Source organism: Excalfactoria chinensis, chromosome 1 (assembly GCF_039878825.1).
Source record: "Excalfactoria chinensis isolate bCotChi1 chromosome 1, bCotChi1.hap2, whole genome shotgun sequence".
Lineage (NCBI taxonomy): Eukaryota > Metazoa > Chordata > Aves > Galliformes > Phasianidae > Excalfactoria > Excalfactoria chinensis.
Genome location: NC_092825.1, coordinates 113,613,073 through 113,640,763, shown reverse-complemented (window position 1 = coordinate 113,640,763; position 27,691 = coordinate 113,613,073). Strand labels below are relative to the sequence as shown.

Here is a 27,691-nt window from a genome sequence, read left to right as displayed (position 1 = left end):
CCAACTAACCCCCTAACAAACCCAAGCATGCCTTCAGTGCAGTTACTAACTACTGCTACAGGACATTACATACCTGCCCATTACCATTCGTTATAATCAAGTACCAAAAGCCATCTCAGTCTTCACACTTCACAAATGTATATACATCTCAGAAACCCAAGAATAGTATTAAACTAACATGAAGTGATACAAAATACTGTTTTATGGAAAGGATTGAACAGAGGCGTCAGATCTATTGCACAACCTATCGGGTCATTTCTTTCTTGGAATATCCTGAGCTATGTGCTATCACCAAACAATTCAGGCACTTTTTTATTTTGTTTTCCTTTTTTTATTACATAAGCAATAAACTTTGAACATATAAACCTCTGGGTATCACAACTCAAGTTCCATCCGTAACATCATGCTCAGAGAAAAAAAAAAGTAATAAATAAGACTCCCTTCAGTGACTTCTTTACTCGAGACCGGTATGCAAAAGGAACTAAAGGTACATACTACAACATTTCAGTTGAATACTGTAGTTTAAAAGCAATTATGAAAACCGTAAAAAAGTTCTGCAGCATTCTCCTACCGAAAAATAAAGTTATTTTTGAATCAAGAAAGTTACAGGGTTAGTTCCTCTATCCCAACTTAGGGCTGGACAGAAGTTGTCAAGAAGCGAACAGATGTTCCCTTTGCTGTGTTGCGTGTTTCAACTTCAGGATCAGAGCTCAGTTCAGGTTTCTGTCCCGATATTTATATTTCCCTATAGAACAGAAGGAAAGCAATTGTTACTGTCAGGTTTCTAACAGCAAAAAAAAAACACAAGCCCACAACTTTCTTATAAATACCGTATTATTACTGTAACATACAAATCCTTCTAGTTAAGGACTGGAAGAGCACAACTGTAAAGACTGTGCCTTAAAGGATGCATATGCATTATTATTTCAAAAGAGTTAAGTAAACCAAAGGCATTCTCACCAGTTTAACAAATCTTAAGGACAAGTGCAATTACTACACTGAAAAATAAGGGAAGTGCTGCAATCTAAGGAATAGTCACCTTTAAATAATTACCCAACCAGCAATCAGCATGTTTAAAAAAAAATGGCCGTCAGCCCTAAAGGTTTATTTGACTTCAGTGATACTCAACTTCCTCATCAGCCACAAATCAATATTCAGATCTTATTATGATTTCAAATAGAGAAACGTAATCACCAACAGCCAGATTTTAAGATTGTTCCAATAAGTTCCAGACAACTTGATAGCCGATTACAGAACTGCATTGGAAATTAATGGGGGGGAGAGGGGGAAGGTGGGGAGGTGGAAAGCTCACTACAACAGAATCAAGTTACGGCACTTTATGCCCATTTTCCAGATCTATAATTTTTGGAAAAAAAGCTTTCCACACCTTTTTTTTTTCCCCATTGATACCAATTTCATCTGCCCTTCAGATATATCTATTGGAGTCCATTCCAATTTAAAAACAATTCATCAGTATGTTATAGCAAGAAGCCAACTGTTTAACACGTTTAGTTTTCTTTATTCTTTATCTGTTAGTTTTGTTTATTTTTCCACTCCTTCTTCATTCTTCTACCAGACTGGAAACTTGGCTTTTTTTAAAACAGCTCTAAGAGCCTATTAATGTTTCTGCATTCTAAGAACTCAACTCTAATCCAACTACTAATGCTTATTATGCAAGTGTATTTACTCATATGTACACAGACACAGAATTACAAAACTAACATTCTCAAAGGAACGCAGAACTGGAAAGGGCTGTGCGGGTCATCTAATTCAATTCTGATGCCATTGAGTAACCCCACGTGACTCTGATCATACTTGACCAATCCTAATGCAAGATTTATAATGTTTTAACCACTTGTCTTCCCAAAAGCTGTAATGTTTTATACAGTTCAGAAGTTCTTCTGCACTTCTATATTATCACTGTCTCACACACACTGCAAATCAAGAGGTATAAGATAGACGTGCCCGAGTTTTTCAGCCTGAGTTTGTCAAAGCATTTTACTCAGACACCATATGTTGTGGAATGCTTTATTCAGAACAGCACTTTAAGGCACATGACGAACATAAGATAACATAACAAAGAACAGAATCATAGCCTTAATCAAAAAGTGTATTAACATTCTTCATATTAATTTAGTATTGCAGTCTTAGACAATCTAACACTTTCACAGAGGTCCACTTTCTCTTATCAATAAGAAAGTAGACCAAGAAGAGATTACTGGAACAGAAGCGATCACAGAACCTCACTGCACACCTCAAACAAGTATCCATGAAGGAAATAAGTGCAAAATCAAGTGTCTCCTTGTGCTTTTACAGGCAATGTTCCAAAGTATCCCATCTGAGCTACTCCATGGAGATATAAATACTGGAGTGGACCATTTGAATATTGACATTTTTATATAAGTACTTAGTGAAAAAGAAATTAAACCAACTCACCTTTTCTTTCCTCAGAAATCCATCTCTGTATTTATTAGTGGTAAATCCCCTTACGCCAACAGAACGTAACCGTTGGTACTTAGCTTGAATATATAAACCCTTCTGTACTAAGCCTGATTTATAATGGGGTTGCAAACGGCCATCTGCAAAGTTGCTCTGTAACGGTAGGGAAAGGGAGGGAAAAAGTGCAGAATAAGGGCACCAAAACTCAATAGCTGGTATTTACAGTTAAATATACATGCAAAACCTACAGTATTGAACAAGAATATGCATTAGCAGCAAGTACCGAGCCTTTTCCTTATTCACAGCTTACTGTTCCTTAGAACACCAGCTACCACATGGATCCAGTAACTGCCATATTACATTCGCTGTTTAAAACACCTGAAATTATCATTGTTACAGAAAAAAAACAGAAAATGCTAAAAGGAAAACATCAACAAGAAAAGAAACAAACAAAAAAACCACCCTTACTTGCTACCAAATTCACTGATACTAGGCCTGCAGCAGGCAAATGTGTTGAACCTAAAAATGTTATGCTAAGTAGAGGTTAGCATGACCGTATCATGTACCTTCAGACCATAAGACCTTAGAATTGCTTTCCCTACTCTGTTCTTTTATCACCCCCAGACTGTACTACTGTATGCCAGCCTAGCATGGCAACAGATGTAACAGAGCTTATACCGCTGAGGGAATTATAAATGCACAGAAATAACAATACAGGCAGAGCAACACTGATAGCAGCAGTTAAAAGGATAAAAATCTGTTTATAATTGAGCACTCCTATCTCCAACAGAACAAGCCGTGAAGTCTCAGAAAAGCCCTGTTTATTTTAATTTTGTCTAGTTTTCCAATAATGCAGTTTAATGCTTCCAAACGTGATAGTAACAGCAAACATTCCCATAGATGCTCACCCTTGAAAGCTTTTTCACCCCATTCAGAGTAAAAAAAAGTACATAAAGAGGAAACATTGTGTCAATATAATCACACCTTTATGACACCCTTTATGAACAGCTTTAAAGTGCAAGAGAATTAAACAACAGAAAAAGAGCCCTTCTTGAGTATGACCCAATTGCCCTGCTGAATTCAGCCTCCTTTTAACAGAGTAAAGATGACTTCAAGACAAAAAGCACAAGCACTGAGGTTGTGGTAAGTTTGGTACCAGTTTTCCCCACTGTGTATGTGGGGAACAGCTGAGGGCTGTACAGAACAGAGATGCCTTGATGCAAACGCAGCTTCTGTTACTTCAAAATAAATAAATCACTTCAGCCACCTCCTACGTAGAGATAACCATGAAGCTGTCCCCACCAGTCCCCTAGCATCACTCTCATGGTGCTTGTAGACATAGGACATACTCGGAGAAGGATACTAAATGCTATTTAAGCCCTTTACTGAGAAGTATCAGATTCCAATCACAATACAATTAGGTGCGAGTAAATTCCTTAAGTAGATACACGCCTACCATAGGGGAAGCTGAAGGGTGTTTGTAATGCTATATTAAGCCACTGAACACACTTAACAGCAGAGGTCCTCGTTTCTCCTACAGCTGCTGCAGCTCTCTGCTCTGACATCGGTGGCAAGAAAGGGGGCCTCAGAGGTCTGCTGCTGCTTGCCGTGCAAATGCAGCAAAGGAGCAGAACAAATAAGAGGGGAACAAAAGGCTCAAGATATTGAAAGTGAGAAGATACATACACTTCAGTTTCAACTCAAGCCATCTACACAAGCAGGGAGACAGAGGAACAGAGGGCAGAATCAGCTGCAGATACACTTAATAGATCACATACTTGGTACTGCAGTCACACAGCTGAAAGTAAAGTGAAGTAATCTAAGGTGCGTGAAAAACAACTACATTTCAGTCTAAGGAAAAAGAAAGCTGAAGTGACATCTAATTTTACATCAATGCCATCTTATAAGCAATGCTAATCACAGTGCCTATGAACCAATGGCTTTCAAGCTCTGAGAAGCCTGTAAGACTGAATATACTACCCCTGTATTGCATCTGGCTAGGATGAAGTCATTTTTCCTCACAGCAGTCCACGCAAGGCCGTGGTTTCAATTGGTGACCAACAGCAGTGTTCTGTCTGTGGCTGAACAGCATTACTACTCTCTTCCTTCAGTCTGCCCCCCGGCAAGCTGGCCAGGCAAGACAATGGGAGGGGACACAGTCAGGACAACTTACCCAAACTGACCAAAGGATTTCCATGCTCATGCACTTGATCAGTAATAATAATGAGGAGAGGGAGCTTTGGGATAGGTAGCCATTGCCTGGAGGCTGGCTGAGCATCAGTCTCTCTGTGGAATGTGGTGAGCAATTGCCTTTGCATCATTTATTTTTCTTTCATCTTCCCTTTACTCAACTGGTGACACACTGGAACAAATTGCCCAGAGAGGTTGTGGATGCCCCATCCCTGGATGCATACAAGGCCAGGCTGGATGCGACTCTGGGCAACCTGGTTTAGTGGTTGGCAGCCCTGCACATAGGAGGGGGGTTGAAACTAGATGATTTTCACAGAATGGCCCAGGTTGGAAGGGATCGTGAGAATCATGACTCTCCAACACCCCCATCCATAGGCAGGGCCATCAACCTCCACATTCAACCCAGGCCATTCTGTGATTCTGCGATCCTCATTCCATCTCATGAGTTCTCTTGTTTTTGCTCTCCCTGTTCTCTTCTCTAGTGCTGCTGGAGGCGGGAAAGGAGAGCGAGCAAGCCATTAATACACAGGACCGTGTAAATTACAGAATGAAGTTCAGTTCAGAAGATTGCTATACATGTACCCACTGAAACCAATCACAGTCAACATTTTAAGGTCTTCTTACAGAAGAGAACTTTCCATCTTTGCAAGATTTCTTCGGATCTTTTACAAAACTGCTGCTCTAAGGTATTTTTTCCACAGAATGTTAAGCTTTTTGCAAGACCATATGCTTCTTAAAATAGTCTGAATAACTCCCCCCGTTTTTTCTTTTTTGCTTATTAGGTTAGAAATCTCCAATTTTATGTATCAGGAAGAAGAATTTAGTATATTTTTAATATTCAGCCAAGGAAAGCTCAAGTGTCAAATCACCTTCCTTAAGCAGGTTTCAGCAACAGCATGGGCAGAAAAAGTCCTTTAAGTTATGCAATAGGAAATTAAATGTAAGAACATCGATGAAATCAAATCAGCTTTTTCAATGGCAGTAATAATGTGCTATATACATATGGAAATCGCAATACCAGTGAAAATGCTATTTTCTCAACAGATATTAAAGCACTGTGGAACCAATCACTGGATACAGCAACGTTCAGTTTCACATGTAAAGATAATTTAAGCAGACTTATGTTTGCATAGTCTTCAGCAGAATTCTGTGCTGATGTAAAATAAAGGAAATTGAAGGCTGCTTTGAATAATCTACCAACATAGCCTGAAGGAGACAGTGCTGAACAATCATTCAGCCCTTATAAACAGGCAATTTGGAGGGGACAGGAAAGAATACTGATTAAGTGACTATAACACCTTCATATGTTAAGATGGAGTTACGACAGGCTGACAGTTTTAACTTAAGCTTCAGCTTGGAAGTTTTTTTTCCTGTTTGGTTGTTTTGTTTCTTTTTTAAAACAGCAGAATAGTGAGCCATTTCTGACAGGGTTAGCTTAGCTTCCTGGCAGACTGACTGCTTTTCTAACAGTTCCCTTATATTTAGTCTGAGGGAACAGAGAAGCCCTTCTGCCCTTCAAATTGTTATCCAGAGTGCTAGCTGCTGAGCTAAGCTAACTAAGCTTTACTTCAACTTCACTACCTTTAGAACAAGAAGGATCAATACCTATTTTGTGTGCTATTTTACTCCTGAGAACACACTCGTTAAATAGTAAGTAGGGGTAATTTTAAAGGAGAAAATGAGAAAGCTTTTTTTCTGGCATAAATAAATCTAACCGGACGCTTTTCTTTCAGCTGTATGGATACAACACTGAATAATTCAGCTCAATCCACTGCCAGCCCTCTTTCCTCCCATTACATCAGCAGAAACAATTAGGCTACATTGCCACTATTCTTCACAGCATTTAATGTCTTCAAATCTGCATCACTTGACCAAATTCAACAGGATCAAAAAACACAATTGATACAATGCACTTCCAATAAAAATGTACCTTAAAGTGTCTCCTGATAGGACCTGTATTTTCAAGGCGTCCTCTAATATGTCTGTGCGGAAAAGTATCATTTGTTCTTGAAGAATAGTAAGAATTCTAGTACAAAAACAGATAGCAAAGTTATTAGCTTAACAGTACTAAATCATGAAGGAAAAGTTCCCAGGTTATAGTTACATAAATTGCAGCCCTTCCAGCCTTGTGACACTTGACACAATGACAAAGCCTGTCATTTGAAACCTGGCTCTCTGATGTACTCTTTTTTTCCTCTCCATATTTACCTGTAAGCCAGTGCAAACAAACCTCAGAGGAGTTCTTCAGGACTTCCCAGGGTCTGATTTTTAAAATGATAGGTGGAACGCTCTCAAGCAGAGTGGTAAGAGGTATCTACTGCATACTTTTTCCCACTGTGTTTTTCCACACCTTTACCATTTTTTGCTGACACAATGTGCTATTGCTACCTCTCTCTTGCAGTAAAGAGCAGCTTCCCACAAAAACTGGAGAGCTCTGCCTGGAATTAACTGAAACAATTTCTATTCAAGTACCTGTAAGAATGAGCTAAATCACTACGTACTTTTTTATCCAGCAACTATTATCTTAGCTCTTGCTTAAGTTTCAATCCCTTCCTCAGTATTTTCATGCATTTTTGTGCCCCGCTAATATACGTTTATTTTAGCATGCTTTCTATTTGTTTTCCTGTTTAATAAATGTGGCTGGCCCAACATCAACATCCTGGTGCCACACCAAACTATTCCTTAAATCCATTGTGGATACAGTCACACAGCTCTGAAATTGTTACAAAAACACATCTCACAAGCTAAATGTAAGGCTGAAATTACAGTAGGCTACTTAGAAACTGCTCCAGCTCTCAGCTCCCTCAATAAATAGCAGAGCAGTGCTAGTACCTCACGCATATGGAAATCAAGCTTGAGCTACAGCCTGCCGAGATCTTTTCCCACAGCACCCAATCCTCAAGAACTACTTCAAGAAAAGCCATCTATAAGCACCAGTCTCACATAGCTTGTCTGCACACCACAGGGAACTATTGGAGCCAGTTTAGTTAGCTGAACCATTTGCATGATCTCAGATCTGCCCAGGACAAGACTGTGTTCTTTCTGCATTACATAGTCAGCATTTAACAGAGTAAATAAAAAGGAAAACAAAAGGAACAGAATAAGAATAGAGCAAAAATAAAGAACAAAAACAGACAAGAAGATACAATTAGAAGGCACTGATTAGTATACTCCAGACATATATGCAAAATGTCCATAAAACCTCAATGTCAGGTGGTGAGCACTGGGTCATCCTACTTCTACTGATGCATGTAGATGCCAAAGCAAGGTGTTCTACATTCCCTCTTTGCCTGCAAATTAACTTGTGTATAGCTGACACCATGAAGAGTCATCTCGCATTTTTAATACCTATGCTTTCTTAGCTACTGCTGTTCTGAACTGGTGAGTTCCTCAGTGCAATGTATCGCTCCTCAGGAACATTTAAACTATTTAATAACTGCATGTTTTCAGTTTGCTACTAGATGTCAAAGTGAAGTTTTCCTGAATCTTCAACAGTTCAAACAATAACTCAGTCGCTATTCCAAATGAGCATCCAGCATCATTTTGCAATTACTATATTAGTGAAGGAGGTATTACTACGTGTTTTCAATCTTAGTCTTTGGGTTTGGTTTTCGTTTTTCCTTTTAAAATTGTTGTGGTGAGTCATTTTGCACTTACACCTGCCAGACAGCTACCCCTCAATGGCAATCTCAACTTCAACTACATACAGACTGTTTCTGATGGACCTTAAAGGTTTTGTGGTCTTCTGAAAGCTTGTCCATGGGCAACGTATAAAAACTGACAGTTTCCCTTAGTCTCCCCTTTCTTAGCACCAGCCACAAAACAGGTTTTAGAATTCTATGGTACAAACCAACATGGACAGCTGCACAAGCTTCATTAAACAAGCACAAGCACTTGGAAATAAGACTGCACTCATTTAGAGAGTTTTCCAAAAGGAGTAGACATTTATTTCAACTGAACTTAATATTAACTGCCTTCTCAATTTCAGTACTAAGTACATTACAAAGCAAGAGCCTAAGACAGAGCAGGTGCCCAAGTTAGCCCTGATAAACTCTGTAACAACACAGACAGGCTATTCCATTGTAAAATACTTCATCTTTAGGAACACAATCCCAGGCATTTCTGTAATCTTATCTACGTAAGATTACAAGATACAAAACACACAAGATATTTCAAAAACTTCTCTCACGAGGAGAAACACCATTACAGTAACAATGCTGGACATGGTCATCTGGTCTAACTTCTGCCTTAAGCAGGTTGCCTGGGACCTTCACAGACCTGAACCACTCTGACTTGAACCATTCTGTGAATGCTACTGACACAGAATATGATTCAGATCATTCCTCTGGACTGATGACAACTGGCTCCCCTTCCCTTCCCCCAAGGCATTTCATATAATTTCAAGTTACTTGCTCAGTAAGAATGCCTTCTAATTTGTGGTTTAGATAATATACATATTATAAAGTGGGAGAAATGCAGCATTCAGGAACCTACACTACACGTAGCCTTATAAAATAAATTTGTACTATTTATTAGAACATCTTTAAAAGAAAAATAAAATAAAATAAAATAAAATCAATTAACTCCAGTAAATCATTATGAACCTTAAGTTAGTTTGGCCTGTTCATACTACTCAATTAGAAGTCTAAAGTTGAGCACTTTATCTCCAGACTCCCTGAAAAAATACTGCTTCCACTGTAAACACACCCAACCTAAACTAACTTTCTGACAAGACAAATTCCTGGCAACTTCCCTGTGAGTTAATAAAATACAGTAGCAAAGTTGTTTTAGAGTACTCCAGAGGTGCTCAAAAGTAAAATAAATACTTTTCTTTTACCAGCATTTGGTCATAAAAGCTACTTTTGCTCTCTTACACTATTCTACATTGCAAAAGATGCATGGGGAAGCACTGTGTGCACTAGGACTGAACTAGAACCATTTTTATCACTGAGCAAGTTTGAAGACAAAGAACCACATGGAAATTAAAAAGGCAAGAGCTCACAGATCATTAGTTATATCGGCCTAAAAAGTGCAGCAGAAAGTGAATTATGAAGATAAGGGAAAAAAAACCAGAAAAACAAAAACAAGGCAGAAACTACTCTTAGATTTAAGCTTACCAGGTAAGGTTTCCCAATAAATTTCCTGAAAGGTGGCTTAATGAACCTCATAGGTTTATGGAAGCCATCAAGTTGAGAGTTTTGTAATCTTGAAAAACTGCAGCTTTGATTCCTGAGAGAATAATTCCAGAAAGAACAATCAAAATCCAGAACCATAACATACAACATCTGGAATTTTAGATGACCGTATTTTAGTATTGGTACCACTTAGAAATGGTGAAGTGATGGCTTTCAAGTAATCTTAATCTAACATACTTGATTAAGGACAAGTCCTCTAGCTAAAGAGAAGTCCAAGTTACACACAATTACATAGTAAACTTCATTTTCTTATGCAATGATAACAAATAGTGACTTCTGTCTTCAAAGCTCCCACAGCTACACCACCACGCCAGGCTACCACTGCCCTCTACTGGCTGACGTGCTTTTTGCATTTCAGCGATTCAAGACTGAGCCGCAATCTTCAGAGTTGCACAGTATTTCTTATCTCACCAAACTCCAAATCAGACAGAAGCTCTGGTAAATGCCCAGATGCTTCTGTATGCCTGTTACATCCTCAGTACAATGCAGCTCTGACTTCGGGTTTTGCTTTTGTTTCGTTACTGAGCACACTACTGATTGCAGACACACCCACAACCAATAAATAAAATGAATGTATACCATGAAAAGTAATTACTGGAAGCCAAAATTTATAGTTCCCAGAACTATAACATGTATAATAAAAAAGGCCAACAGCTAGCTAGCTGATTAAGCACTTTCAAGTGCTTAATATGTGAACTGTGGGGAAAAAAAAGTCTATTTTTTAGGAAGACTTTATCCATAATCCATTACTGCCCTCAGCCCGGAAATGCATTAGCCATCAGCACTGCAAGTCTTAGTGTCCTCCAGTCCCCATCAAGCTTCATAAAAAAACATGAGCTTCCCACTTGAAGTAGTACATATAGAAGGTTTAAGCAAGATAGCAACCGCAGAAGTTTGACAACTTTCATCTTTTTGTTTAAGCAATCTCAAGCACAAGAACTTTTTTCTACAAGTCTTTCCCAAATACACACTTAGTGCCAAGATTTGCCATTCTGGACTATTTAAAGTGAAATGGCAATATACTAAAATATCTGCAAAACGTGACTACAGTGTAGATGCATTTCATTACAACTCTTCAATCAACACCTCTCACACAAATTACCTTGGAGCTGTACCATCTGTATGAAATGCTCTCTCATCTTCATTCTTCAATCTCTCTTTTCTTCTCCTTTCTATATCATGGCGTAGATCATTTGGATCTTCTAAAACTCTGATGATGTTCTATTGAAGAGGAAGGGTTGACACCAAGTTAGCTAGTAATAAGGAAACACTGACTTGATTTGTTCTTCAAGGGTTTTCTTCAGTATATAATCTTGTTAACCAACCACACTGACAGGACAGATGTGCATCAGCCCAAGAATCCAAAGTCCAAGACAATAACAGTAGCTACTCCCAAGCTATTACCTTCTCACACCATCTGCCTCCTTACACATTTCTGAACAGCAGTGGACAGAACACTGGAATTACAGCTAAATAACAGCTCAACATAGAGCTGACAAGAAAAAAAAGTATTCGCAAACTTCAGTAAATCTTAATTAAGAATAGTAGAGGGTCTTAAATTACACCTCCACATATCAGCACAGGAAAAAAAATAAATAGGAAACCAAATTGCAGTAAATGTAGTTTAAAAAGAGAGAAACAAAATCCCATGGCTCTGGAAAAAAAACAGGGACTAGGACTGCATTCAGTATAGAACTGCACTCAAGACATTGGGCCAATCTAACATCAGCATAGAAATGTTAAGGGTTTTTTCCAATCTCAGACAGAAATCAGAATCCACATCAGTTGCCCACTTAGTATTTACACTAAGTAAGAATAACCAGTTCAAGCAGCAGTAATAACCATGCTCCAGTTATTCTAGAACACATCTGCACTCTACTTACAGATATTAAACATACTTATATCACTGTGATAAATAAATTCATGCACATTCCTTTCAAAACAGAATTGCCAGTGGTCTTCAAAGCATCTAAGAGGAGCTTATTAATATAAAGAGGAAAAGCATTACTTGCACCTATATCATTTTCACTGAACTATTAAAAAAAAATACCTGAGGAGATTCGGATGGGACAGTTCGTTTGTTCTGAAGTTCTGCTAAAGACATGTCAATCCTCCTGAAACAGCAAAATCACACAGCAACAAGCAACATCAATATAAGTCATTATTAACCAACTACAGAATCTTTACATACTATGAACAGATAGTTTAGAGTCAGGGGAAAAAAAAAAATTAAAACAACAACTCCGGCTATGCTACGTAAAGCAAATAAATGAAGGCAGAAGCGCACCAATTACCTGTGAATTTCTGGATCCAAACTTCTTTTAACTTCATTCATGTTTGGAACTGGTTTATCCTGGATTTTCGAGAACCGTTCATGCAGTGTTATGTCGGAAGATGTAAAATAATTTGCTGTGAGAAGACATTTAATACAAAAATGTTTACGTGCACTATTTTAAGTGCTTCGTGGGACATCTTATCTTTCAAAAGATTAACTGCTAAGGACACCATAACAATTTCCAAGACTGAATTCCAAACTACTTCCACTTGCAGGTTAACGTTCCCAAATGAGAGACTGGGCCAGCTCAATTCAGAGAGCCCTCCTATTTAGTAAGATTAAGCTGAAGAAAGTTAACGTTCATCAGTTCCATCATGGTAACTGCTAGAAGCTACAAATAACGTTCCACACTACATGTGATGCAACAGTCCAGAAACTCATCCAAAAAACTACAGGAGCTATACGTAATTAATAAGCTGTGACTATAACAAAGCTTTATTTCCCTCCACCCCCCCAACCCCTCATCCCACTCCTCTCACTTGTTAAAAAAGCAGTTTAATCTCAAGCACTTCCATGAAATTCCTTTTACATTAACAGTCTATTGTCCTTTTACATTAACAGTAATGCTTCTATTAAGGAGCAAGACCTTCTAACCAACGTGCTCCACCCAACTACTTTAGATCTTCAACCTACGCTCTCCTTAAATGAATGACACAAAACCAAATGTAACCTAACATTTGATATTTACAATCTTTACATGCCTAATTCGTTATTTCTTTTTTAGTAACTTAAATACATACATATACCCCAAATATGACAGCCACCTTTAATTTGATGGATAATTGTGATTATTTCCTGAGTAAATTCTCTCGATGGGTCGTTCTCAACACCTCGTGTTACAGATTCCATGTGCTTGAACACCGGATGAAAGTTCTCATTTTTCCTGCCAACGGCAACCAGATCCCGTGACATCTGTCTGTCTGTAGTATGACTAGAAGCAGCCCTAAAATAAATGTTTGGAGATGCTCAGTTTAAAAGAACACTCGGAAAAATTCATACGAAGAAGCAAAACAAAAATTAAGTTTCATGGCTCTTATTCCAAAAACAAAATCCTTTTTTTTATATTAAAAAAACAAAAAACAAACCAAACAAACCATAAGCAGGAAGATTAACAGCTCTAACTATTCGTCTGCAAATCCTTGTTTTGGTGGTATCTGATACAAAACATGTACATTTTAAACTTAAGACATCTATCAAATAATACAGACATACGAAGACATATGAAGTTCTGTGAGGCAATTACGTGTCTGTTATATAAAAACTAACAAAACTCTCAGCAGCACACAAATGCTAAAACTGAATCACTTGAGTTTAGTGAAACATCTTCCCAGTAACAGTATGTGAACTTAGGAGTGTGTGTAGCATCGTTTTGTCAGGTTTTACTCATTCTAAACAGATGCATAAATCAAATGGTCGCATCGCTTTGCAATAACTATTATCACAAGGAGGCTGGCATTAAAATTTCTGCTGTTCTTGGTGCAGTAGAAGTACTTCTCATTTGGAAAGAAACTGAGAACTCAAATATTCCACATAAAACTTTTAGGACAAAGACGTTACTGTCCATTCTGCAAAGTGATAATGCACCTGCCCGTTCTGTACTTGAAAAGTAAGAGTAGAATTTCATATAAAAATCACACCAGAACCAGCCTCCAGCAAGTCCCAGGAGTCAGCTATTTGTCTCCAGTAAATGCCTTTCAGTGAATCCAAACAGTCTCAGTTTAGGTATTTGTTACTGATGATTTGAATTGCCTAACTTCTCCCAAGGCTTATAAAGAATGTATTCTTCTCAGCTCGGCTGTTTTAAGTCATGTGTTTGTTAAATGCCTAAAGTAGGCAGTATGAATACTCTCAGTCATCAGCTTCTCTAAAATTAGCCATTGAGTTTCTGCTAATGTCTTCATTATTGTTGCAAAGGCAAACCTGCACATCAAGTAAGCTGTAGTCAATATAGTAACTCCTTCAGTCTGTAAATAATTACTACATGCATTGTTCACGACTTTCAAGAATAGCAGCAAGAGGATACTATATATAGTAATCAACCCACAGGCTTTCAAAAAGAAGAAGGAAGAATTAAGTTTTTTCCTTATATTATCACTTAGATAGAATTGTTTCCTTTCCTCAGTCTCTCATGCTAACTTCTTACAGGATGACAGTAACTTTTCTTTACAGCATACAGAGTATGCATTATATATTCTCTGAAATATTGGAAAAAAACTGGCAAAGATGTTCTACTTGAGAGAAGAGGTCAAATACCTTTAAAATGAAGACTGAACAGCTTCCAAAAGCTATTACTGCCATTATCCTCACCTAAAACAGCTAGCCAGTTAACCAGAAAAGCCTGCAAATATCTGTACAAATCAGGCTGCTTAGTCTTTACAGTATATCCTTCATTTAGATTTCCATATTACCCCTTTTCTCCAATTCAGGTGACAAGAGAAAGTACTATAAACAGAAGTACTATAAACAAGATAAACATACTCTATTACTTTTCAGTTCTGAGGCTCCAAAAGATTGTAACATCATTCACTGTTATACTAAGTAATATAACCCAGGGATTTATGTATTTTTTGACGGCTTTATTTGACTTGATCTTAAGCATGCAAATGCACACCTGAGATTAACGCAATTTAAAGGTTACCTGGTTTTCAAAAGAAATGAGATACTCCTCAGGTAGTCAAAAAAGTCACCATATTCCAGAACAAAGAACAGGATTCAACTTTTCTGATTTTCTGTGTTTTAAATAAAACTTCATACATTTACTCATAATAAGCAACTTGAACTACAGTTTCTACTGGTCTTATCTTCTCTGTTCTTTCCACCTGCTACTACACTGTCATGATGTTAACTGGGCTTTTTGGGGGCGATTTTTTATTGGTCGGTTGCTTTTCGTAAACAGCAACAGGCAGCCAGTTTCCAGCCTGAACAAGTCAGTGCTTTAAACAAAGTAACATCAGAAAGGTACAACCTTAGTTTGTCCTCATTACCTCCCAAGGAAACACTGTTTTCTTTGGATATTCATAAACTAAGCAGACTGGAATAAACAACAGGTGAGAGGAAACAAATACCCGTACCTGTTCACCGCTTTCTTCATGTCCACTTTGATTGTGAGATGTTCCCTCCTACAGTTGACATCTGACATTTTCACATCTGAAACAGTATGACTTGAATCATGCTGGCTACTGGAAGAATCTCCTTTTCTCCTGAGTTCCCCTTCTTTCCTTACTCTTTCCTTCTGCTTGTTTTTAAAGGGTCTCAGATCAACATCGATTTTGGAAGAGTTAACACAAGCATTGCAGCCCTTCTTTGAACTATATTTATCAGGGACTTCAACGTGCCCTTCTTCAGTCTGTCTCGCTCTTCCACCACTAAAGTAATCTAACTTTTTGTTATTCCAGGCACCCTTAGAAGATCCGTATTTCTGATCTTCCTGCTTCACATACTTCTGAGCTCTATCGTCTGTGAAAGACTTTTCCCCATCCAGGTGCCGGCGCCGTTTGTGACTGTACTCATAGGCTATCTTTGTGACAGATCCCTCCGAGTACTCCCTTTCAGCCGATCGGTGAGGCTGGGAACCCAGATTTCTTTGTTCCTCCTTTTCTTGGTAGGGTGGAAAAGAACGCTCTTGCTTCCACTTGGAATTTCTTGCTACTTCTCCACCGTCATACCTCTCCATTTCTTTAGCCCTTTTAGACGTGTGCCCATATTCTCTGTAATCGTGATCTTCAGGATACCTGTGTTGACATAAAGCAATTTACACTTGCACTAGAGAAGAAAGCGAGAACTTATATGTGAAGAATGTTGGACAGCAGAATGCGTGGCAAGTTAACCCATAATCCCTCACGCCAAGGTACGGATGTGCAGGGGCTCTTAAGAGGGAAATATTATCCTTTCATACTCTAGCCATCAATATGATTTACTTAAAAGACAAATACTTCACTATTACCAGTCGCCCATAATTAAACTACAAAGTGGCAAACGTGTTTCAAGGTGATTATCTTCAACTATAATGAAAACAGACTTTCACTTGAGGCTTTACACCACAATACCCAGGTTTTAATTATTTTATTCCTATACCTCTTCTGTAAAGAGCTCCTTGACGTAAATTCATCAGAAACTCTTCTGGGTGACTGACCATACTTCTCTTCATGTAACCTCTGGTGCCTCAAGTCATCTTCATGCCATTTTCTTTCAAATTTACATGAATCCCCTAACGGTCTGTGAAAAGGTTTAATTCCTTTTTCATTTCCAGTGACTTTGTAGTGTTCAAACATGTATCTTTCTTCCATTTTGTACTGGTAAAATGATCGATCATGCTCTTTATATGGTATTTCTGAGTATTTTGGTGGTAACTGACATCCCCTGTTGCCTTCAGTTCTTTCCGATGAATGTGTTCTGTAGGGCTTATGACCATACGCATCTTCCATGGGAATTCTTTTCAGGTTTGGTGAAGGTGATCTACGTTCATACATTCTCTGATGGTTATTTCCATGAGGTGCGAACCGGGAATTGCTTTGTCCATATTTTTCATCATCTGTTCTCCAAGTCATAGGTTTCTTTAGGTCCTTACGAAAGCTTTTATATTCACAATCGTAGTTCACATGAGCATGCCTTTGCCTGTGGTGCTCTGGACTCCTGAATGCTGGAGATAAGGACCTAATGCAAAAATAAAATTCACTTTGAGTAGTCCCATAAAACTGAATCAATTTCTTAATAAGAACATCCATTCCCTAAAGAAGTACAGTTTTGATCAACTGGAAAGAAAAGTTTAGAACTTAGTTCAAAGTTTCTTTGAACTTCCAATTCCTGACATTCTGTGGTCCTGTGTGTACACACATATACACATATTATACAGTTACTGCAGCTTCTGCTCTTAAAAGTTCAGTAGTACCCCTCTCAGCCTTTAATTCTGACCTACAGTTAGTAAAATGAAAGCAACTTCCAGCCAAAATCTCATGAAAGAAAAGCAGCACAAGCCACTAGCAAGAAACAAAGTAATTCCAGACCAAAACCAGACACAGCACTCGCTGTATATTCTCAGAAAACAGCATTAGAACGAAATTCAAGGGAGTTAAGTCCTTTATGCATATACTGCAAATATATTAATATGTTTCAGCAAACAAGTTTAAAATCAGAACCTGGATCTTCATAAAACTACCACCAGTACCTATGCTGCCATGCCAAAATTTCTTTGACTGTTTTGGTTAGGGCTCACAATTTTATGAGAGCTCAGGCATTACCCCCCTTCTTCACTCACAGAGCATTCCTGATCATCAGTACAGTATGGAGAAGGCAGGATATCACTAAAATTATGTTTGTGTTACTCAATAAACTTCCTTGATCGTCCAAGACCAAGAGGCAAAACAGAAATAAGCTACAGACATCAGGTGGGGCTGGAGTAAAGATAAGTTTAACTGATTCAGTACTTGGAGATCGGTATTTCAGACAATTTCGATTCCCAAAATATCCAAGCCTAACAAGGTTCTTAGCAAGAGCGAAAGCTTCATCTTTCCAGTTTTAATTAGTTATTAAATTATGACATGGAAAAAAAATGTTACAGAAGCTATTCAGTTTGGAAAACAAATTATGATTCTTTAAAACACTTCTCTGCAGTTATGGACGTAGTTTCTTCTGCCAATGTCTGGAGACTTCATTATAAATCCTTCTATGGAACTACATTTCAGAACACACAGTGTTGTTACAGATAAAGCATTTACCTTTGCTTCCATCGTGGTGATCTTGATCTAGATCTTGTCATCTTCACTCGTGTTTATAGGAAGTTCTTGAAGCTGTAAAAATGATACAGTTCACTGGTATGATAAAAGAACTCACTACAGTTTGCAAGAGGGGCACACTTAACCAGGATAACATTAGATGCATTAAGTTTGAGGTGTGGCATATTTTTTAAACAAGCTTTATTTTCACTACTAGTTCCCATTTTAAAGCAAGTGACTGTTACCCTAACTGCTGATCTTAGAATAGTTTACTTTCATTGCAAAAGGTACGAATACCTGACTATTCTTCATCTCTGTCTCCCCCATCCAATAATTTAATTCTGCTTTGAACTATTAATCCCAAGAAATATACAGGAATTTAAAGATGCTGCAAATATTAGGAGGCACCGAATGCCGTAGATGACAGAGAAGGGACAGGGAGCTCGTTTTAAAATGAAGTGTACAAGTATTTGTTTTCATTATGTACTCATACATGCTGAGTTTCACATTTGTAATCAATACACCAATATCTTCACATCATTACAGACCTCCTGCAAGCTTCTACTGCTCCATCCAATGTTAACATCTATATTATCACATTTCATCCAAATGAAACTATATCTGCAAAAGATATATTTCTGTACTTCACTTGCTAATAACCCACTACCAAGACAGATGGCTCTTGAATCCTGGAAGCAGTTTTGGACATCCCTTCTCATAAGATATACAGAAGCATCAGAAAGAGATCTATGAGGTCTATCCTTCTTGGTGCTCTTCAAGAAAAGGTACTGAATGCTTGGAAAACAGGAAAAGAAAGGACATACAAGCTCACCAGTAACATGACTGGTAAATAAGAACAGAGCAGTTATTCATTATTTAGCAAAGACAAGGATTAAAACTGAGTAAAGTTATCAGGTAACTGGTTAGAAGTTGGAATTTGAACCACATACCCAAGCCTACAGCTCCTAATTACTACAAGATGCTGTAAAAGGCAGAAATATAAATAGAGGCAAAAAGAGAACTATCAACAGCTCTGAAATTAATGAACAACCAGCCACTTGAAACTGGAAACAAGAATGCATACAGGTCAGTGTTGTTTTATATGTGCTCTGCTATTTACCATATGAACTTGTTCCCAGGCCCACACGAAGATAGAAAACCACTCCAGAAAAACCACCTACAGACTTTTTGATACTTCAAGGCACTCAGATCTGTATTTTGTAATTAAACTTTTCACCCAATCAACTGAAATTGAAAGGAAAAAAAGGGGAAAAAAAACAGAACCAAAAAACAAACCAGCAAGCTTTAAGGCTCATAAAAAACAGGCAGAGTCACACCTATATGTGTGTTCCCCCCAGTCCCACATCATACCAACTGGCCAGATATTACCCCTTGCTATAGCTTGTATGATTCTGTCAGCAATAAAACAGCACTAACATACAGCAAGCTTCTAATACTTACCATCACAGATGAGTGCTAGGCAAACCATGTATATAATCTGCTACATTCCAAGCTAATTCTGAAAATGCTCACTTTGTATTCATTAAGTTGGATTGTAATCTAACTGAACTATAACTTGCCAGACATAGTAACAGCACAGTTCTAGATCTCAGAAGTCTTGCATTCTATGAGAGTATCTGCTCTGCAGTGAGTCTATGTGGCAAGACGCAAAGCTTTAAGAACTGCTGCGAGAGACAGTGAAGCAAGAAAGTACCACCCCAAGATGGCACACAGAACTTCTTCCTTGAGCTTTCAAACATGAAGTTAAGCATTTCCTCTTAAATCCTAAAGACGCGCATCTAAGGACTGCATGGCTCAAATTCAGGCCCTTTGGCCAGTAGAATCTTTGAGTGAATGTAGTTAACTGAGGTACTCTAACACCAGTACTCACATTAAGTAATTTTCAAAAATAAAGGTGTGGCTGCAATTATTTCCTACTTCTCACAAGTAAGGACGCACCCTATCAAACTGCACAGTATGTCAGAAACATGAGAAAACTGCCCCTGCAAACATTTCACAAGAGACGAATATACCACAAGCTCCGAAGATTTGTCACTATTCTCTTTCCTTATAAGCTTTAAGTGACTGCTTCATACACCATTCAAATTCTTATTTTCTATCCTCCCTTCAGTTCTGAACTTCATTTTTCACTTTAGAAGATATGTTAAAACTAAAAACACAGTGTACCATTAAACCCCACCAAAATCACCATTCAGATCCTGATGCAGCACCACAGAGCAACCAAGCTAGAATCTGAACTTCCATACCCACACATGACTTTCTTTCCAGACCAGCTAAACAATTGTACTAAAAGCATGAGAAGGAATGTGATGGCCTGTTCAGGACCTTGCCTTAGGATAAATAGGATTACTGTCACTTCCACTCCCTAGCAGAAAGAAAGCATTCGCTTGTTTTAATGCACCTCCTAAAAAGTGACCCTGAACTAAGAGATTCACTCACAGCCAACTTAAAGATGCAACATGTAGCATACGAACACAGGAAACATTCAATGCCAAACAAAATTCCCATTGTAATACCAGAGTCATATAGTCATCCACAGAGAATTTCTAAGCACGCTGCTAAACTCAGGTTTAAATCCTCTATTGTAGATCAGCAATACAGTTCCAAATCAAAACAAATACGGTACTAAACAGCAAACCTTCCTATTGCAGAAGGATTTGGAAGAAATGGAGGCCCTGCAGTTCCCAAGCGAGCCATCCAGATGTCTCCCAAAGGTCAGCTCATTTTGAGTATGAGAGATGCCAGGACCTGCTGTACTCTGGATTCTGCATTTCACCAACTCCTCTCGTTGTACTTTATACGATACCGTCACTACAGAAATGTGCAAAAATGTCTGTAACTAAGAAGTAACATTACTAGGTTCATAGTGATCCTTGCATTCACTGTGTTACAACAATAAGTGACTCATTGCAAGAGTTATCAGCAACTGTGTTTAGGCAGTTCTTAAACTACTAATGGGAAATCCCACCTTTTATTTTCTTTGCCTTGACTTTTGGAATGGGAATCAGTCAATGTCTCTCTAAGAAGAAACTGCCCTTATCCTGCTTCCAGCTCTCCTCTGATTCTACACTTAGGAAACCGGAGTTTTCTTGAACTTTCTAGTAACAACCTGAAAAATGTATCTTGAGAAGAAGTAATTTGGGAATGACCACAAACTGTTTGGGACAAATCAAATAGAACACACATTCTTGCAATAGGACCACTGACTTGTTTTTCCGAATTAAACTAGATTCCAGCCTCTTTGATTTTCTCTAGCAAGAAACACACATAAAAACACACAAGAAACTACAACTGTCCAGCTGAATGGAACCAGAGTTCTTGCTAATGCAAAGAGTCCCAGCAGGTGGGCCCCAAACAGCTAAGATCTTACAGACAGAACACAGATGGAGCAGAAGTAGTTAACTCTTTGTAAACAGACCATACATTGTCAACTGCTTTACATAACTTTCTGGGGTACTTCCCATCATCCACAACATAGATGACAGAAGAAACCCTAAAATGGAAATGAACAATTTCAGAGGAGCCGCAACCAAGGAGCTGCACTTAAATTGTCATTTCCCCTGTGGTGAAGTGAGGCATTTTTTATCCCTTTGTAAGGGCTGCCAGACAGTCACTGGAACATCACACAGGAGGAAGAGATAAGCAAGTATTTCATAAGTTGGGTCACACAGCAGACAGATGCTGACCCTCACTGAAAAAGCCACCTAGTTCACTATTCTTTCACTCTCCACTAGAGGAAATGAGTAGCTGCAAGCTTTCCATATGGCTCTCTTACAGGCTGGGATCAACAAGGAACTGCAAGGGACATGCCAGAGCATGCCATGTAATGCTACAGGGCTTATCAAGAAAGAGAAACTAGAAACTGATCGTCAGCATCACTACAGCCAATCGTCAGACAGAAATACAATCAAATAAAACCCTCAGCTGCAATCCAGGCAATCTGAAGATTTTAAAGCCTTTAACAGAGAAGACTAAACAGTGTTCTTACCTTACTCTCAAACAAGAAGCACAGAACAGCAACTTATCTAACAAGTAAGTTAAAATAGCTAAATCAAAGCTTGCCACGTGTGTGTCCCCAGCTATTGCCTGAGCAGGACATAAGCCTTGCTTGCTCTTCAAAGCACACACAAGTTCCCTTGACACTGCCACTCAGAAAGGAGCCTCAAACAGAGAGCTGAACCATAGCACATAAATCTGCTTCCTGAAGCGTGACTGTGCTTACCAAAGCTAGCAGGTATACACAAATCTTGCCCCCAACAGAAAATGTCTCAGAAAAAAACGTAAGAACAGACTCGCATCTCCGAGCAAACTAGCTAGAGCCTTTCTGAACTGCTGTGAGACTTCACATGACCTTTAGCTCAGTGCTTCCCTGACCGGCTTGGACACTACCATCACAAGCAGAGGCTGCCAGCACTGTGCTGGGTCACATCAGCACCTATTTTCCACTCATTTTTCTATTCCAAGTTTGCACCCTACTGCACAGCCACAAGCCCTGCTGGGGCTAAAAGCAGGATGCCGTGAGTTGGGCCTCAACCACCTTGCCTCATACTCCTCACTTCAGACCTTCCCCTGTATCGTATCTAGAGACAGCAGCGTGGGGACATGGCAACATGAAGCTCCTAGAAGAGGCAGAAAGGGCTCCAACTGACTGATGGCGGTCGAAAAGTCATCCAGCACTGACTGATGGCTCTGCCAGCCCTAGGGGTAACTCCTGACACACTCCCTCTGGGCAGCACAGGTAGCTTTGTATGCTATGAGCTAGAGCGGCTACTGAATTCAAGGACACGCACACACTGTTGAGACGATGAAACTCGGCTGAGGGATTTCTACACTGTTCCTTTTTATAGGCAACGGGTCCCCTGAAAAGCAGTTTTACCAGAGAAAACATTTTTTCCTTTTTTCTTCAATAGCGAGATAGCAGAGCTCAAAGTTTACAAATATTCCAGAGTATTGGCAGTCCACCCGGACTTTCAAGGTCAAGCTGGCAGGTGCAGAAACCTAAACCTCAGATAGCTCCCTAATGAAACTCTCTGAAAGCAGAGGATTCTTTCTAAAAGCTAAAAAACAGCAGCTTATGCCCACATCCTCCACCTAAATCTGTCGCAGGTTAACCGAAAATCTACCTGTGCCTGTGACGGGGGGCAGGTGGCCTACAGGGCCGCTGGCCCAAAAAGGGAAGGGGAAAAAGGGAAAGGGAAAAGAAAACAGCAGCAACGATCTAAGGAGGCACATTTATTTTCTAAATACTATATCAAAATACAGATAACACAATATAATACAATGTAATTGAAATTAAGGCTAATGAATCAAGCAAAATAGGAGAGAGAGTGAGTCCCAAAACCGAGAGGCCTACTGTAACTCTAGGCAAAACGGCTAGAATGCTCCCCCACACTCCAAGGATCCAAGAGAGCGATTCCAGCCCAGGAGTGAGATTATATAGAGTCCTTGTCCCATGACTTATCCCTGACCGTGATGTCCTCTGAGATACGTAGTCTTTTTCTATGAGCTGCACATTCGGTAAATTATCCATAGTTTACATGATGTTATGATGTGGAATACTGATAGCAAAATTACAAAACCATGACAAAAGAGAAAACAAATCTATGCAAAAGACTGTTGAGTATAGCCAAGCATAGGCTGCTGAAGAAAGGGAGAGGTCTTGCAAGGCTGGAGAACAGGATGAGGCACAGTCCCAGTAATCATCCTTTTGTCAAACTACCCCTAGCTGTGCAGGTCAAATGAGACTGTAGCTACAGCTCTGTCACTCTACTCACCTCCAGCAATCCCTACCCACTTAATCTATGCCTAACAACATGCAGCCCAATATTCACATCAAGAGCCTGAGCTATAGCCATAAACTGTCAAGGAAAGGAGAATGTAACACCTTTGATACAACACAGAGCCCATAAAACCGCATGAAGATTAACATATAAACAACTCCTCACGTTGTCAAGTAATTGAAAAAAAGATCTTAAGGAACCAGGGGAAGTTCCTCTGCTTTTCAGCAAGATCATGTGTTTTTTTTGTACCCCTGCCCATATCTTAGTTCACATACTTTATAACAGTTTGGTCCCCCTTGCTTATCATGGTGAACATGTATAAAGAGTATAAAAATCAGGACACTGCAAGAAAGCCTTTGGATCTCCCTTCAGCTGCCCTGAGACCTCCCCAGTACACATGCTCCACCCCACACCCCAATGCCCTTCAGTCCCCACCTCACAACAGACACACTGATGAGACGGACTGTATAATCTTTCCTCCCCTAACTTACTTTGCCCAGAATTTGTATAACCTTAACCAACCCAATTTACACTTACCTACCCCATTACAGGCCTCCCCAGCTGGAATACTGACTAGTCACATGCTAATACATTGGTTGCTTAGAATACATGTGATTATAGATCATATCTGCAACAGCTTGCACATAATACGTTCAATAAATTGTTTTGGTGCACCCAACCTGTGTCAGTGCAGTGTGATGTAGTCACCGTCTTCTTGCTAGGCAAAACATACCAAGGAACAGGGCGGGACAAAGACCTAGATTTGAATTCCATCTGCAGTTTCCTCACCGCTCTTGTATCCGATGAGTGTTCTTTTGGATTACAAGATACCTCCTTCCAGGTTTTTGTTAAGTCCAAGGTTACAGATTGACGTATCTTAGCACCATGTTACCTTAACCAAATCTCCTTGGCCAGTCCTTACCGCCCATCCTCAAAAACACGTGCGGCAAAGTGGCTGAGAGAAAGGAGTCCAGAGAAAGCAGGAACCAACACCGCAAATCAACACTCACACCAACCACACTGCACTGCCAAGCCACAGCCCCTGCAAAGTCCACTCTGACCCCTCATCCTGTCAACCCCCCTCCCAGCCATCATGGCTGCAGCCTCCCATAAACTCAGTCACTGCAGCTTTGAAATTTTGTTCTCTCTTTCCAGCTTTTATCCTGCCACAAAGCTGGTGAAGGGTGTAGAGGGCAGGATGTATGAAGAGCGGCTGAGGCCTCTGTGTTTGCTCAGGCAGAGCAGAGGAGCTGATGGAGGCCTGATGGTGGCTGCAGCTCCTGACAGGGAGCGGAGGGGCAGCGCTGAGCTCTGCTGTGTGTGACAGCGACAGGGCCCGAGGGAACGGCATGGAGCTGTGCCAGGGGAGGGGCAGCTGGGGGGCAGGGAAAGGGGCTGCACCACAGGGCGGTGGGCATGGAACGGGATGCACAGGGCTGTGGGCACGGCCCCCAGTGCTGGAGTTCAAGGAGCATCTGGACAGCGCTCTCAGACATAGGGTTTGGTTTGGGTGGTGCTGTGTGGAGCCAGGGGTTGGACTCCGTGATCCTTACAATCCTCTTTCAACTTTGGATGTTCTTTGATTCCTCTTACAGTCACAGAAGGATGAAGACCTACTGCAGGAAGTACAGTCCTACCTGAAGTATATACTTCTTACTGATACAACTTGTTTAGCGTATGCAGCTCCTTGAGATACACAGGAAGTATTTCCTTGCCCCTGTGCGTATGAACAAAAGAATAAAAATACCTTAGCTAATCTAATGAGGCATGTAACTTAAGCTCAACATGCTCTCATTTAAAACTAACCCATTTAATGACACTAATTAGCAGGCAATGCCTTACCTTCGTAGAAAAACAGATTACAATGTGAACTTGAAGAGACTAACAAGAATTAAGTCTATATCACATAATAAATTATGTATTTCAGTCTCAAAAGTATCAGGGTCAGGAGGTCATAATAGGTGATTGTCTCATTCCATTTTGCTCTCACAGGACCCTACCTGGAGTACTGCGTTCAGCTCTGTGGTCCCAGTACCAGAAGACTGTGGGGCTGTTGGAGCAGGTCTAGAGAAGCACTGCTCCTAAGGAGATGAGCTGAGAGAGCTGGGCTTATACAGCCTAGAAAGGAAAAATCTCTGGGGAGACCTCATTGTGGCCTTCTAGTTCCTAGAGGGGCCTACAGGAAAAATGGGGAGTGAGTCGCCATCAGGGAGAGCAGTGATAGGACGAAAGGATGACAGCTTTAAAATAAAAGGAAGCAAGTTCAGATTAGACCTGACAAGGAAATTCTTTACCCAGAGGTTGGTGAGGTGCTGGCACAGCTGCCCAGAAAAGCCGTGGTACTCCATCCCTGAAGGCGCTCAAGGCCAGGTTGGATGGGCAGCAGCCCTGTCCACAGCAGGCAGCTGGAACTGGGTATGCTTTAAGGTCCCTTCCAACTCAACCATTTCACAATTCTATAGCATGTCAAAAATTCATGCCCTCATTGTCTTAATATTTAAGCTTAAGAAAAACAAAACACAAAAACCACAACTTCCTGCCTATTGAATGCCATCCAACAGGCATCAACTGTAGTAACAGAGATGTTTGCCGTTTAATCTTAAATCACAGAAGCAGAAAGAATTGCCTTATTTACTCAAAAGCCTTGTAGAATCAGCAACATCACACAGTTGCTGCTGCCAAGGTCCTGGACAACCAGAGCTGTTCTCACCAGTGAGACCAGCCATGCTGGAAGGCTCCCAGGATGTTTCCTCCTTCCCTGAAGAGCCCGCTTCCACTCAGGACAGAAAGAGAACCCAGCCTGCGTTGCTTCCCAACAGGTGAACGCCCACAAGGCCCATCTCATTACACCATAGGTAGAGGGAAAGTCGGTGTGAGCGCTCTTACAAAAGCCCTGGCAGAAATACCAGTTATTTTGCTAACGGCAGATATGGAGGAGTAAGTACACGGACACTCGCTAAGACAGCTGTTTATCAGTATTACAGGGTGTGCCTCTAAGGGAAGTTAATTAATTCAGCTCACCTCATCAACACCAATATTAAATTAAAAGAAAATAAGTAAACCCTAGCAGTCCTACAGAGCGGAAAGATGAAAACAAGAGGGAAAAATATCTTAATCATCACATCCTCCACCCCCCTGTGCCCAGCTCCAGATCTCAGACTGCCACAGCCCAGCTTCTACTACCAGCACCCTTCCTCCTCATGTGCTTCCTGGAGCCTCTCACACTTGGCCAAACTTTGAGGACAGATTCTGTCTCTTCTCGAGGTCCGCAGAAACGCGAGGTAAGCAGGTAAGCAGAATCTGCCTGCAATCTGAGGAGCCTTTGTTTTAAGCCCTTGGGGAACTTAAGCTGCATTTAGAAGTGACTCAGGACAGCGGTGAGCAATACGGACACCGTTACCACCGTGCTTGCTCCCCTCCAACCTACCGGTGTGCCGCACCTTCAGATGAGGGTGAATAACCACGGAACGCAGCACGGCATCAGTCAGATCGGTATCAGTTCACTTTCCTCCGGCCCAACTCGAACCCACGGTGCAGCCGCTCAGCTCGGGGACATCTCGGTGCCGAGCCGTCGGCTCACGCTGCCGTGCATCACATGCACTATACGGGCGGACGCAGGCACGGTGCAGGCCGCGCGGCCGCCAGCGCAGCGATGCCCGCTGACCTCCCGTCCCCTTCACACCACGCCGCCCCCACCTGACTGACAGACGCCAACGTTTCCCCCTCGAGGCCGCCCCGAGGCCGGGCCGTTCCGCGGAGCCGCCGCGGTTTTGCCCCCCCCCCTGCGCGAGCCGGGCCCAGTAGCGGCACTGACACCGCACGGCGCCCGGCCCGGCCCGGCCCTCGCCACCCCGCCGGGCCTGCCCAGGCCCAGCCGCACTCACCGCCCGCGGAGCCGCTTCCGGAGCCACCGCCGCCGCCACCACCACCTCCCCGGCCTCCTGCCGCTGTTCCTCCGGCCGCCGCCGCTCCGCCCCGAGCAGGTGCCCGGCGAGGAGGCGGGGCGGGTCCCGGCGGCAG

At 40.7% G+C, this 27,691-nt stretch overlaps 1 protein-coding gene across 1 annotated transcript; it reads right to left on the bottom strand.

The window, feature by feature from the left end:
* Nucleotides 1-335: 335 nt before the first annotated feature.
* BCLAF3 (BCLAF1 and THRAP3 family member 3) lies at nt 336-27,691 on the bottom strand. The gene is made up of 12 exons (XM_072330062.1): nt 27,556-27,691; nt 17,874-17,945; nt 16,234-16,812; nt 15,231-15,890; nt 12,924-13,102; nt 12,119-12,233; nt 11,875-11,938; nt 10,927-11,045; nt 9,747-9,858; nt 6,560-6,655; nt 2,437-2,592; nt 336-745 (listed from the first exon to the last, which is right to left on the bottom strand). The coding sequence occupies exons 2-12, from the start codon at nt 17,912-17,914 to the stop codon at nt 716-718; spliced, it is 2,151 nt and encodes a 716-aa protein (XP_072186163.1). The 5' UTR covers nt 17,915-17,945; nt 27,556-27,691; the 3' UTR covers nt 336-715.

Excerpts from the sequence above, each read along its gene's own strand:
- BCLAF3 (XM_072330062.1), bottom strand. The coding sequence starts at position 17,914 with ATGACAAGATCTAGATCAAGATCACCACGATGGAAGCAAAG. Across the intron at positions 11,939-12,118 it reads TTGGATCCAGAAATTCACAG|GAGGATTGACATGTCTTTAG; the intron begins GTAATTGGTGCG and ends TTGCTGTTTCAG. Across the intron at positions 11,046-11,874 it reads TCCCATCCGAATCTCCTCAG|AACATCATCAGAGTTTTAGA; the intron begins GTATTTTTTTTT and ends CCTCTTCAATAG.